The sequence below is a fragment of the Rhinolophus sinicus genome, linkage group LG03, assembly GCF_036562045.2.
Source record: "Rhinolophus sinicus isolate RSC01 linkage group LG03, ASM3656204v1, whole genome shotgun sequence".
Taxonomy (NCBI): domain Eukaryota; kingdom Metazoa; phylum Chordata; class Mammalia; order Chiroptera; family Rhinolophidae; genus Rhinolophus; species Rhinolophus sinicus.
This window is the reverse complement of record NC_133753.1, coordinates 147365300-147380486: the sequence shown is the minus strand read 5'-3', so window position 1 is coordinate 147380486 and position 15187 is coordinate 147365300. Positions and strand designations below refer to the sequence as shown.

Below are 15187 nucleotides of genomic sequence, written 5' to 3'. Positions count from 1 at the left end.
ATACCTAGTTGCCCATTCCCAGAATGACAATGTGAAGAAACGGCGTGGGACCGGCAGATGTAGAGCTTTCTTCCTCATGTTCCAAAGTGAACTCATTCATTTTATTGGCTGGCTGTTCACCTACAGGAAGAGTAGTAACTGAATGATCCTATGAAATACAACAGAGTGCAGACATATCTTAGAAAATCATAAAATAGAAATGGAAGTTTTCTTGTATTCCTATAAGGAAAGGGGGTGTTTTGAGCACTTTCCATGGCTCAGGGAGCAGAATTAATTGGTTAATCTTTGGCAAGCGAGAAACCTTAAATTCAGATTCCTAACTGTGTAGTCCTAATCCTCAGTCACTGAGTCCAGCACCCACTGAGTGTGTGGTGTGTTACCAGATCAACGGCCCTCCATAGCCTTTGTTCCCATGGGTAACTTTGCTACAAGGGAAACAGCTGGTTAAGAATATACATACCTTAGAAAGAATTTAACATGTATTTGCAACTGTCGTGAGTTAGGAAAAATGCAAAGCAGAGTAATGAGAATTTCATCTATTACTTATTTTCACATTTCATATGTGTATTTTATATGTTTGATGCAGGGAAGAATTGCTGATATTACTGTGAGGTGAAATGTGTAAACACAACTCAGGAACAGGTAGTATATATCAAGAGCAACACAAATGCATGAATGGAAATAGAAAACAAGAGAAAAAGGTTCAATGTTCTTATTACAAGAGAAAAGGATAAGGTTTAAAATGATTCAAAACCTAAATAAAAAATTAATACATTGATATACTATCCTCCATTTGGTACATGAAACATTATATGATAGAAAATTAAGTGTCCTTATTTTCTGGTTTTCTTTAATACAATTTTCTCCTCAAAACTAAATTTTCAACTATTTCAGGAATTAAAAAAATTTGAAATAGTTATTTTTAATCTGGGTGCCAAAGACAAAAAGAAATGAATACTTATGACGAATTGATTGCTATTACTAGAAAAAAATCCAATTTTACTTTTTTTGACTACATAGGCTAGAAATAATAGGGCCTATACTGCCATTCCGGTTCCAATATTACCCTTAAAATAAAATAAGGGCAAATAAAATCAGGTTGATTCTTTGTGATAATAAGAAACAATACCTTCTTAGAAGGAAAATAAAAGAAATTAAAGATCAGCAACAATGGAGAAAAGAGTCAACAAAATTTTGAAAATTCTCAATGAAGCTTAATGCCAATGTTCACATAATTATCAGAAGCAATGAATGTTAAAATTACTTTTGGTAAATGTATGTGTCTGTACAAAGTGTCATCTTCAGGTTACCTTGGCTTCAATGAAAGACCTTTTAGTTTGAATTTTTCATGAAAGTTATCTGCAGCTTGAACGCTTGTAGGTGTTCTCCAGTGTGCACCTAGGTTCCTGCACACTGTGCTCAATGGCAGCTCATTTGATTAGAGTTTAAATCTGCAACATAAATTTAATTCAGCTTCTTTTTTTCCCCTCAACAGTTCTGCCCAGCATCCCTGTCATGCACAGATAAACGCTTTATTTTCTGAAGGAATAAATCATTACGAATTTGAGAGAAATAAGTCATTTGGGACCAGAAACTAGCAAATAATCTGCCAAATTGTCATTTAGAGACCGTACGCCTAAAGAAAGAAGGATTCCTCTTACCTGAAATTAAACAATGCTTTTCAAAGTCTCTGGAGTTTGGAAATACAGTTGATGTTTATATCAAGGGTTATTTGTATCACAATTTTAACAGAAACGATCACCAACTTATCATTTAGAGTCTACAATTAAAGTGTTTACACTTTTCTACTATGATTTTGGCGTTTGTACATGATTAAACACAGACCCCAAAAGATCTGGAAAATGCCACAGAGCAAGGTGTGTTCATAGGAAAAAGTGTTTTCTTTTTAAATGTTCTAACATTAACTCATTTCTTCTCCGAACAATTAGTTACACAATGTAGATTTAGCCTGTTGAAGTCAATGGCCAGAGGAAGTCAATACTATAAATTATTTCCCTCTAAATAAAAGTCCTCTATCCTGGAAAGAGAGCAGGGAAGTGAAAACATATGCACAGAAGAGACCATTATAGTCAGTTCTGCTGCTAGTAAACAAGATACCTGGATAGAAAAACAGCACTCCAGGGCCCCCTGGAAGTAGTAAAAACTCTTTCCCCCTTGTGCTGAGTCTCAATCATTTGAATGCAATTTCTTTCCAATGTCTGTGTGGAAATGTTCACAAGAAGTCAGAATAAAAATCAAATACCATTTCACATTAGATAGCTCACATTTAATAGCTCACTAGACTGCTATTAAAAATTTAGCTCTAGTATTCCTGGTGAGAAGTGACAAATTCAAGCAAATGCTTTTGTTACCACTTCTGGGCTTTATCATGTTGAAGAGAAAATATGTTGCTAAAAATATGACAACTGTCACTTTATTGCTATGGTCTAAGCAATTGGGGCTAATTACTGATTTTCTGTATCATCTAAGACAAACAAATCAAGAATTCCATCTAAAGTAATTATTGCAGAAAGATAGTGTTAGGCCGCATTTAAGCTTTTGTTGATTTGAAGTATTTTTCCTCAACAAAAGGTACAAAAATACTTTTCACTGAAAGTAACTGAGAAATTGTTTGATTTGACATAAAGATGAAGACACACTTTTTTTTGAGGCAGTACTTTGTGATTCACAGGATAACTTGCACCGGACGCAATTTAATGAAAGCTCTCAAATAAGCGATTTTATTCCTATCCATGATTGCAGACATTTACAAAACCATAACATCTGAGTTCACCTTAAAAAATAACTTATATAAAGCAGTGATATACACAGCACAAAATAGTTCAGGGAGGGGCAGGAGCAACTTTTAATAATTAAAATGTAAACGTGAAAAAAAGGATGGAATAAAAGTCCCTACTTATTTCTACTTAAGATGTCATGTGATAATATTTTACAATGTCCTGTGGGTCAATGCATGTATGTGTCTATGTCCATATAACATACACATATACAATACATTCTTTTTCCCACACATATACATACACAGATAATTATTTGCAGTTCATTTTAGGGCAATTCTAATATGCCGCTCCGTACAGTTGTTTGAATCACGTTTGAGCCTGCTTTCTTCACAAAATAGGGGAGAGAGCAGGAAATAAAAAGGTTGGTTTGGTGTGACTGAGATTCCTTTGTTTAACTGTACATGGTGATGAATAATTTTCTTCCATAGTAGTTCTGTGAAGGGCTGACGCACTGTGGTTCTCACGAGGAGACTTGGGAATGGATCACACACTCATTGTCATGCTAGGGGAGTACTAGAAAGAAAGAAGAATCCATATTTTACTAACAATTCTTTTACAGACTATTAATGCTCTTCTTGGTAAATGATAGTAAATGTGAATTTTAATGTTTTATAATCTTTTATGCTCAAGTCTTCAACGTCATACAGCATAAAAATAAGAAGCTACAAAAAGAGTAAATTTATATAGAATCGACTTAGTCCTGACATTTTTAACATTTCCTTTGGAAAGCAACCAGTCACATTTTCTCCCTGGATTTAAGTGGTTGATAATTACCCAGTTCTTCATCCTTCTCCGTCCAGCCAGATTCATGATTTGTGGGTACTTGTAACAATTTGGGTAAATTCAGTCCAAGGTTGAATTATAATGAAATAAGTATGAGGGACAGTCTTGCTAGCTACTAACTATATACATTTGGGAGCTTACCTAATCTCTCTGCGCTTCAGTTTCCTCACCTGTAAAATGGGTTTAACAACAGCATCTACCTTCAAGGGGCTTGGGGAGGATTAAATATATAATCCTTAAAGCCATGTATTTATTGAATACACAGAAAGTGCTCAGTGACTATTTGATTAATAGTGTAAGGGAAACAAAACAAAACAAAAAGCACTCCCTGTGGGCCCTAAGAAGTTCTCATAAAGCATTTAGAATACTTAAGAGTCTGACTTATGCTGTGGTATATAAATCTTTTCCCCTAATCCAGACTCAATCCACAGTCATTTCTGGGTAGAAGTAGGGGCATTGTTGTTACATGTGACTTGATGAGGGTGACAATTGGTAAAAGGTGAGGCTTTTCAGAAATTTGGAAAAGTGGTCCCAAAAATGATTGAGAGAGGAACCAAGAGGAATTACGTTGATAATTATGTTAACCTACCTTCACGTTTTTGAGAAACAGACTGCAGAGCATCAGTATCCAACAGAACTTTCTTCAGTGATGGACATGTTTTACAGACGGTGCTGTCCAACCAGGAAGCCAGTAGCCACATGTGGCTACTGAAGATATGAGGAACTCAAATTGTAATGCTATTTCATGTATTTAAGTTGAAATATCCCCATGTTGCTAGCGGCCACCATTTTGGACAGCACAGCTCCAGATCATCTGACATGTGGGGGGAGGAGCATCCACTACCAAAGGGTAATGGTCTGCAGATGAAGTGGGTTTCTAGATTAAAATATAAATGTGGACCCTCAAATGTTTTATTAGAAACCTATGAGGACCAGGGCAAAAGGGAATTCCTTTTAACAGGCTAATAATGATTGTGCCTCATGGAAAGACGCAGAGAAAATCAAGGGGATTGTTCTCAGGCTGCAGGGGCTTACCCTGGAACCATGGTGATCCTGGGAAGGGGAGCATGAACTTTTAAAAAAGGTAGCAGACAAAAAAAAAGGGGGGGATCCGACAGGCCAGAATGAAGTGAATTCCACATGAGCTGGGATATTGCAGAAACCAGAAACGAGGTAACAGGTGTGTACTAATGTAAGAATGGATTTACTAATGTAGAGAAAGCAAGATTCCCCAGGGAAGAGTACAGGGTGACAATGGCTCAGCTGGCAGAAGTCTGGACAGAAAGTCATTAGGGGTAAATCTAGGGCTCAAATAAAAACCCCCGCATTGATCCAGACTAAACGTGGATTACTAGGCCTGAAAATGGTTCACTGGACCATGGGGAAGGATTGTTAATCCTTTAAACACAGGTCAAATCAAGAAAAATCCACTTGTTAATCACTTAACAGCCTCAGATTTCCCTTCAGCATAAGAAAGCTAAATTACATATGTTACTGAAGCGTATGTTGGATTACAGTGAGTAGGGTGATACAAAAAGGAGATTGCTAGAGAAGAGAAAGGGGATTCAGTCTGACATAAAAACTTCTCTCCTTTTCTCCTTGATATTGGCAGCAAAAAAAAAAAAAACACAGCAAAATGAAACCAGAAACCCCAAATAATCATGGACAAGGAGTGAAGAAGCCCACCCCCTGACCCTGTGCTGGAAGGGGGATATACCCCCATTTCTTCAGAAGATACCATGCAAATCTCCCATTACAAATGACAGCGAGTGTCAATGAACTATCCACAGCTTTTTATGGAACAGAATCATATTTTGGCATTTGACTTTAAGGGGTAAGAATAAACAACAGGAAAAATAAATGGATACCAAGGGTTTATTAAAAGTAGGTTATTAAAAGTAGAACAACTCAGAGAAAATGGCAAAAAGGGCACAGAAAAATTTGATCTATGCTCTCTTTAGCTACTGTTCTTTACAACAGGAATTGGTGATCCAATCAGTACTGCCCAAGAGAACTTTGTGTGATGATGGATATGTTCTGTTGTGTGTTGTCCAATATAACTGCCATTAGCCGCACAGGCTACTGAACTCTTACAATGTAGCTACGTGCAATTCGGGAACTGAAAATTTAGCTGCATTTAATTATAATTAATTTAAATTTAAATAGCACAGCTAGATCATCAATCATTATTTATTGGGTATATTATGCTAATAATCTAAAAACAGTAAGAGATATTAAAGTATTTCAGAAAGAATTTCGAAGGAAATGTCTGAAAAAACCTTTGTGACTAAGTCATAATTAACTCTAGAGACCATCTCATTTAACACACATCCTGAATAATCGGGATTTTAAAAATGCTTGAATACTTTTTTCATATGCATCATTCTAGTTCATTTACATGTCATATATGGCATGTAACATAGTTTAAGATATATGACAGCCTTCATTCTAACATACACTGTTAAAAGTATGGGCGTATGCAAACAAATAGAAATGCACATTCTCTGCCATCAAGCATGTTTGTTGGCTGCTGCCATCTCTTCACACTGGCAATTGTTAAGATTTTTGACCTGTGATATTTCAAATGTCTTAAGCAAATCTTACAGAAAAGTGAAAACTTGTTACAGACTCATTGGGAAGTTAAAAGAGCTAGGTTTATCGAGGGAGGAAATTAAGTGGAAAAATGAGGTACCACAAGAGAGAAAGCAAGGGCCAGATTCACTCAGAAAGGATGGAAGCAGCAGCTCCAAGTACCACAACTCAGAAATATTAGCAAGCATGTAATACAATTTAACTTTCGAATAGTACAAGTAACTGTAAAATGATATCCTAAGTGTACCTGGGACAGTAAAATAGATTTTATTGACCTGCATCCACATCAGTGACGTGCCATTTGCACTGCTAAGGTTGTAAACTGCTCATCTGCTGCTGTCTTTATCGAAACTGCTACAACTCAGTAACATTAAGGGACATCAACAAATGTCTAGAAAAACTCACAGAATGTACAAATAAAAAGGAATTTCGTTATTGAGGACTATTCTTCAAAGTAGAAGAGAAGTGGCTTGCAGTTTTCCAGAAGTAAAGGAAGAGTAGGTGTTAAATGGGGTATCAGATTTAGAGACATGAAACATTCATGGTGTACTGTCGGGAGACCACACTGCGCTGCTTCTACTGTACTGTGGCACCAATGTGTGATGACACGTTGTAATGTTGGTGCCAAAATGCTGCCATATCAGGATGCCCTGTTTCAAAACTATTCCGTGAGTCCGGTTCTCCTGAAGCAAATGATAAAATGGCTCTTATAAAGCTATTGACAGCATTAGTGTTTGGTTTAGCAAAAAAAAGTAAAACCTAAAGGTATAATTTTAAACACATACTAGCTTATTTTACCTTTTTATGTAAAATATATTTTGAAATGACATGCCCTGGGATGAACTAGAGAACTTGTGATTTTCCCTTTGTTATGCCCAGTTTATGTACCTTGGAATCTATCAGAGATATCCGTTAAATCTTTGAACAATCTACATAAGTTCCTGCTTATACACTTCAAGAATACTTCAACTCTCACTACATTTCTATTTCTAAGCATCTGTATAAGATTTGATTTTCTTAATGAGAGATAAGTGAACAATAATGCAGCTACTCTGAGGTAAACTAAAGTGAAATAAATTTAGAATGTGACTGTTAAAAAAAATTGGGACATACGTGATTTCTTCAAAATAGCAGAAAATGACAAAGGGCAGGAGGGTAATAGGAAATGATCTGCCGCCTTGTTTTAATTCCTGTTTGATACCATGATTTGAATATCATGTTTGGTCAATTGATTATAATTTGATGCCATGGATAAAATATTCTGCTAAATTAATTCAAAAAATAAGACTAACTGATTTCTTTACTTGAGAAGCATGAAGCATTATTTTTTAAATTAAGCCTTTTTGTATTCTGTATTTTAAAAACAAACATTTTATAGTTTACACTAGGGGGCATCTGTGTTACTTGAAATAAAGGCCTTGTTTATGATCCAAAAAAACAGAGGCTGAATAGTGAAACACGTTTTGATTCACATTTTTCTGTAGAAAGCGCGTTGGCATTGCAAGGTTTCTGACTTAGGGTTGGGCATTTTTGTTTCTACATGAATTAAAGGAAGTAGCATGTGTGAAGTGACTAGGATGGCGTCTGTACATAATAAGCGCTCATTAGATGTTTGCTCCCTTCCCTGGCCTCATTCTGTGGTTTAACTTCAAGAGCAAGACTGATAAATCCTTAAAAGGCAGACTGCTCAACAATATGTGCTTTTCAGAGATATGTGCTTTAAAAAGTACTAGGATTTTGCATGTTTATTCATTGGAAAATGATTGCTTTTTGAATTCATTAAATAGTTTTGCTTTTCCTTGGTTACAGTAAAGATAACTTATTGGGGCTACCTCGCCTGTTTCCTTCCCGAAGGCCTTATTACATTTGTCAGCAATGAATCTCTTTTGTCTTCCTTTCTCTCTGCTCTCATTTCTTGATTTTTTTAAAAGGGGGGTCTGAACAAAAATGTGTGCTGATGTGATGATAGAGAAAGCCATAGATAACAGTGACATCACTCATAATATGGCAAATCCCTCACAGACAGATAAAAGAATAGCGCAGCCGGTGTGGACCAGGCCTGACTACCTCCAGGAGGTGGTGCGGCTTCTCAACCACCATCCAATCGTGTTGCCTTCTGGGACTTTCCTGGTAGGTACAGGAGAGCGGGAGGGAGGAAAAGGAAGGCAGTTTTTGTTTTATATCTCTGCATGCAGTGTGGCATTTTACCTTCTTCTTGGCCTCAACGGTAGTCAGGCTGGGCCAGGAGCTGGGGATGGGAGAAGCCCTGCTCCAGCGGCTGTCTCTTTTATGCACAAATTCACACAAGCCTGTGCTGCGTTATGTGTGCATACTCCATTTGGGGTTAAAGGGTGAGGCTAGTATTCAATCTGCACACAGAAGTTTTTAAAATCCTATGGTATCTGATTCTTTGATCCTCACGAAGAGCTTTCCGATGCCAGCCCTGAAGTGGCACCCCTTTCCCTACTGTTACATAGGGCAGCAGTCAGTAATGACAAATTTGGGAAGAAAGGAGAGGGGTGAGTTCCTCTAAAGTTAAAGTCATGTGGAATCTTTTTAAAAAAAGTTTTCTTCCCCCACCCAACATTAATAATTTCCTCTGTGTTTTTAAAACGCCTGGTTTATATCTACTCTAATACTTATTAATCTGACATATGGTTTAATTAGTTGTGTAAGCTCGTTCTCCCCATCAGATTGCATTCTTTGAGGTTAGGGACATGTTATATTTATCTCAGAATACTTTGTTCTTAACCTAGTGCTTTGCATAAAGCAGGCTCAATAAATGTTGAACTGAACTGAATTAATTATCATATACCTCACTGAATTATACTATTTTACTGCTGGAAGAATTCGCAGAGAAGGAAATAAGTGTGTCTAATTAGATAAAGTCAACATTAACAAATTAATTAAAATTAACTAATTTGTCCCCAGTCTTGCAGCAAACTAGGTGAAAGAACCAGGATCTAAAAAAATCATTTCCATAATCCTAAGCATTATGACACACTATAGAGTTTCTTATGTTTTTCCTATTTCCTCATTACTGATGGGCTAATCTTTTGAGTTTTTATATGAATTTTTTTGTATACCTTCTTTATCCTCACTAATCATCCATATCCTTCAATAAAACAAACTAAAGGTAAGCATAATTTCATTGCTAGTTTTCACGAAAGGAAAGTCTAATATCAGGGGAAGTCTTGTCCCAGGCAGAGGCACTAGGTCCATACCAAGAAGTAAAATAATCCACAGAATACTCAGCCTTGGGTTTCATTTTGGGAAGTAGCTATTTTCTGCAAAAGAAGATATGTTACTAGCCATTACTTCAAATTCCGAGGGTATCATGCCTCTGGTAAAGGTTGAGTTAGGGCAAAAGGAGGATACTTTTCTCTTCTTATTCTGTTCATAGTTTGGTAGAGCCTCCATAATCAATTTTAATGATAGCAGTACATGTGTGGAGGCATGCATACTGATCCTGTCAACATGAAATTAGTTTGGGTTTTGAAATCCTTTATGCTATATTCCAATTCAGTAGCTCTTAGCAGAGAATGTCCGTCAGCATCACCAACAAAGCTTTTCACATTTAAGTTTGCCCAGCCCCACTCCTGGAGATCCTGATTCACTTGGTCTAGGGAGGGTTCTGAGATATTCTATTAAAAAAAAAAAAAATTCTATAGGTACTTCTAATGTGAACTATTAGTTAAAAAAAAATAAAATCATTGTATTATGTAATCACTCCTCGAGAAAAGATACCATATTGTCTTTTGGGTCTCTCCAGTGCCTAGCATATTGGTTTGGCCCATGGTAATTGCTCAGTAATTGTTTGTTAAATGAACGAATGAATTTTATTGCTTTTGTGGAGCTGTGGAATGACACCACCTTTGCTTAACACTATAATCACACTCTGAAAAGACAGCTTGGGCATCCAGTTCAGGCTAAATGTAAATAACAGGTTAACTGACCAGGCAGTGAGATCTAGTGGAAGTAAAGGCACTTTATAATTTTCAGAGCCTTAAGGACAGCATGAGAAGAGACCTGGTTCTGCAGTGTCCAAGATATTTTAGTAATGTGAAGCATAAAAACTATCAAATATGTAACCTGTTTTTAGTGTATTCCTTTAAAGCAGAAGTTCTCTATAAGAATATTAGTATTATAGTTCTTGTTTTTTACTCCTATGTAAAAAGTTTATTTTTTAATTTATTCAAAGAAATTCCACTTAATTATCTGACTTTTACAAGATCAACCTATTAAACTCTGAACAGTTGTAATAACGGCTTTGTGCATTTATTCTAATAGAATTGCTTCAAAATGAAATCTAGATATAATAATATAGTCAAGGGAATACTTACACTCTCACTCTGAAAAGGATTTAAGAAATTTCCCCCCATTTCGCCATCATCCCTTGGAGTGCCCGGTTGATTACTCAGGCTCATATTATTGGGAGAATTCTGTAAACAAGATTTAGAAAACAAGGCATTGTTGAAGATTTTAATTTCCCTCTTGCATTGTACCGTTTCAAAAATGGAATCTATAGCAGCATCTCTAAGGACAAAACAGACTTATGATTCTAATCTCAGACTGCTATCGTGTATTCTAGTTCATTCTTTGAACTTTGACAAGTACTAATGCTTTCCCAAATGAAAATTAAAAAACAAACAGAAAACCCAAAATAACCTACCACGACTCTTTTTTTCTTAGTCTCAGAATCAATCTTTATTCAATTTCCCACCCTCAGCTTATAGAGTTCCTAGAACTCTGGAGAGTTTAAAAAACATTCCCAGCAGGGGTATGATGAAGAGAGCCTCCCCACTGATCAGGCGTGATGGAACAGCAACTTCCCTTGGTAATTTTACTAATCAAACTTCAAAAGGTCACCATTTCCATAAACATTTTCCTTTATTTCTACATGGTAACATTACTTTAACCATTATTTTATATGAACCATAAGGGGAAAAAAAGGAAGAGAGTTAACAACTATAGTTAAGAACAAGAGAAAATACCTTAGGACTAGAGAATTCAGTATGTGGTTTTCGGAAAAGAAGGCTCAAAGGTAAACCTGCTGTAGAACCTTTTTCTACCATTAGTTTAAGAGTAGATTTACTTTGAAGCTTTCCTTTAAGATAAAAGGGCTGATATTAGCAATCTAATAAAACACTAAGTTAGCAGTATTTTGCTTCATACCCTATTTAAATGGGCTAGTCTCATTATTGCTGTGCAATTTTAGCCCTGTGAGGTTGTCTGAATAATCTGTATCTCTAGGAAATATGAACAGAATGGCACTGGCATATATAGCACATTCTTAGAATATTGCAACTGTGATTGAGGGACTCTTTCGAGGTCCAATTTATTGGCTTGTAAAAATAAACTTCAAGGTTAAAATTTTTCACTTGTTATTTCAAGTGGAAGAAAGATTTTAGATTTTTTTCCCCTAAGCCATTGTCATTATATACTGTTTTTGAATAAGTTTTTAGCTTTTTAAAAGAAAATTGCTTTGAGGATCTGATTTAACTAAAACCAAGTTACGTCATAAAAATTAAAATTTCATGAATGAGAATATGTGCTTTTTTAGAATATGGTTAAACCGTAAAGCAGAAACAGGTAGATGAGCTGGAGGCAATATAGCTCATATGTTGCCCGGCTGTGTACCCCACAGGGAGGACGTGAGAACAAGGATCCTCTGAAGTCCACAGGGGCTCGATTTGCAATGAACACCACGGGCAGGAGAAACACAGTTTAACAGCATCAAGAGGACTCTATTTTTTGGATAAATTTTTCTCTGAAAATGTTAGTTTCCCAAGTACATAGAAAAACAAATGTACTTTTAAATAAACACGGATAACTTCATTTTCTGAAAAGAAAAATGTAAGTAAAATTTAACTAAGTGCAACTAAGATATAATTAAGCGATAACTCATTCATTATTAAAGGTATTAATAAACTGTGTTTTGAAAATAGGAATGATAATGCTGACTTAACTCAAAAATAAAAGCAAACTTATACAAATATTGTTAAGATTTACCCAAAATCTGTAAGTTTTTTGGTGAAGGCAGATTTCTGTCATTTCACATATCACGGAGAAATTGATAATCTTGGGATAAAAAAATAATTTAACATATATAGAAGGGTGTTTGAGGATGCACTTGGAAGCTGCATATGTTCACATATTCAAACAAATATGTGAAATGAGCCCTCTCCACTCAAACCACCAGTAGTTCCTAAGGTGCCTGGAGAGGAGCAGCCTATCTCTGACTAATTGGGGTGTTTTTAGATTCTGATGTACTTTTGTCATGTATCATTTCTTGATGTACAATACTAAAACTTTGGCTAACTTCAAATGTTTCCTGACTCAAAGTATTCACTTAAAAGTATTTAAAATTTGAAAGTAACATTGCATTACTATTTAAATATTTAGAAAGAAACATTTAAAAAATATTCAGAAAAAATATTTACAATAATATTTAGAAGAAATATTTACAAAACACTTCCAGTGTTATTATTTTTGTTTTGCATGCATTCTTTTCATAGCATGGTCGCTCAGCATTATGCTCTTTTTGTGGGAGGGTATATACAAGAACATTGAGAGGAAGATTGAAAGGACACAATTCAACGTACAAAACGGAACTAATATCAGATCTCTGAAACCTACTCCTATCCAGCTCACTGGGAATATGTGAAAATCTTGAAATGACAAGACAATTTTTTAAAAATCTGAAGTAGTCTCTGCAAAATGTTGTGAAAGCAACAAAAGTTTCTCAATGGGGAGTCACAAGGAGATTGTGCTGTCCACGATCACTGAGTGACATGATAAAGATAAAAGCTAAAGCTACGCTCAATCAATATTGGCATCTGAGAAACAGCTAGGACAGTAGTTTGAAACACTAGCCCAGAGCAAGTTATGAAGATAAGTGGCCATGAACTGTGTGTATATTGCATTGAACCATAGGTATGTTTGTGTGCAATGCCTCCAGGAGATTTCATCATCAAGGCAAGATATAATGTACAAAAAGGGCTTAGGTGGGTCAACAAGGCACTCCAATTGCTTAAGCACATAATTAGGGAGTAGGGAGCACAAAAGAGTATAAGTAAAGATTACTTTTAGCTACATTAGGTATTTTGTTTGCATTTTTACTTCAGTTAATGTGCACTTTATTCCTTATTTACACTTTAAGAATTTAGCTTGAAAAAGTATAGTTAGTACTCTAAATATGAAACTTTCTTTTACATAAACTTAATGACAACAACTCAAAAAAAAATCCAGAACTGAAATACATAACATAAAAAAAGAAGAAATAGAGGGAAAAATCATAGAATACCACCACACTGAAATAACAGACAGCAACAAAAAAGGCAAAGAAACAATGGAGACACGATCCTACCAGAAACCCAGATAGAATGATAGGAATCAATAATCACCCTAAATGTAAATGGACTGAACTCACCAATAAAAAAGCACAGAGTAGCAGACTGGATAAAAAAACTAAACCCAACCATATGCTGCCTCCAAGAGACACATCTCAGCTACAAAGACAAACATAGACTCAAAGTGAAAGGGTGGAACTTGACCCTCCAAGCAAATGGTACCCAGAGAAAATCAGGTGTACACATATGGATATCAGATGAAACAGACTTCAGGATAAAAAAGGTAACAAGAGACAAAGACGGACATTTCATAATGATAAAGGGGACTATACAACAAGAATATAACAGTCATCAATATTTATGCCCCCAATTAGGGAGCATCAAAATATACTAAGCGACTACTAACAGAACTAAAGGGTGAAACTGACTAAAACACAATTATAGTAGGGGACCTAAATACATCATTGACAGCTATGGATAGATCATCCAAACAGAAAGTAAATAAAGAAGTATCTGCCCTAAATGACACATTAGATGAACTGGACATAATTGACATATATAGAGCACTTCATCTTAGAACATCAGACTATACATTCTTTTCTAGTGTACATGCAACATTCTCAAGGATAGACCTTATATTGGGACATAAAACTAGCCTTAGCAAATTTAAGAAGATTGAAATCATACCAAGCATATTCTCTGATCACAAGGCTTTGAAATTGGATATCAACTGCAAAAAGAAAGCAGGAAAACTCACAAGTATGTGGAGATTAAACAACATACTTTTAAAGAACGACTGGGTCAAAGAAGAAGTAAGAGGTGAGATCAAAAGATACATAGAAACTAATGAGAATGAAAATACATCCTACCAAAATTGTTGGGATGCAGCGAAAGCAGTTTTAAGAGGGAAATTTATATCATTTCAGGCCTATGTCAAGAAAGAAGAAAAATCCCAGGTAAATAATCTCATGTTACACCTTAAAGAACTAGAAAAAGAAGAACAAATGCAACCCAAGTCAGCAGAAGGAAGGAAATAATAAAAATCAGAACAGAACTAAATGAAATAGAGAACAAAAAGACAATAGAAAAAATTAGTACAACAAAGAGCTGGTTCTTTGAAAAGATTAATAAAACTGACAAACCTTTGGCTAGACTTATTAAGATAAAAAGAGAAGGGAAAGTTACCATGGATGCCACAGAAATACAAAGGATCATCCAAAAATACTATGAAGGATTATATGCCACCAAATTCAATAACCTAGAAGAAACGGACATGTTCTTAGAAACATATAGCCTTCCTAGGCTGAATCACGAAGAATTGGAAAATCTAAATAGACCGATCACCAGTAACAAAATTGAATCAGTTATTCAAAACCTTCCCAAAAGCAAAAGTCCAGGACCAGATGGCTTCACTAGTAAATTCTACCAAACATTCAAAGAGGATTTAATACCTGTCCTACTCAAACTGTTCCCAAAAAGTAAAGAAGAGACAATACTCCCTAACTCATTTTATGAGTCCCACATTACCCTGATACCAAAACCTGGTAAGGATAACACAAAAAAAGAAAACTACAGACCAATATCTCTGATGAATACAGATGCAAAAATCCTAAACAAAATTCTAGCAAATTGAATGCAACAATGCATTGAAGAGATTAT

The 15187-nt window shown here is 35.6% G+C and overlaps 1 protein-coding gene across 7 annotated transcripts in view; it reads right to left on the bottom strand.

Annotated features, from left to right (window-relative positions):
- Positions 1-2713: 2713 nt before the first annotated feature.
- Positions 2714-15187, bottom strand: part of SSBP2 (single stranded DNA binding protein 2) — a 272802-nt gene continuing 260328 nt past the window's right edge. For 4 of the 7 annotated variants that reach the window (XM_019715082.2, XM_019715079.2, XM_019715078.2 and 1 more), the window contains 2 exons: positions 10520-10618; positions 2714-3314 (listed from right to left, as the gene is read on the bottom strand). In XM_019715082.2, the coding sequence (XP_019570641.1) occupies positions 3285-3314; positions 10520-10618 (129 nt within the window). In that variant the 3' untranslated portion in view covers positions 2714-3284. The remainder of the gene's footprint in view (positions 3315-10519; positions 10619-15187) is intronic. The other 3 variants (XM_019715081.2, XM_074328769.1, XM_074328767.1) reach the window with 3 other exon arrangements.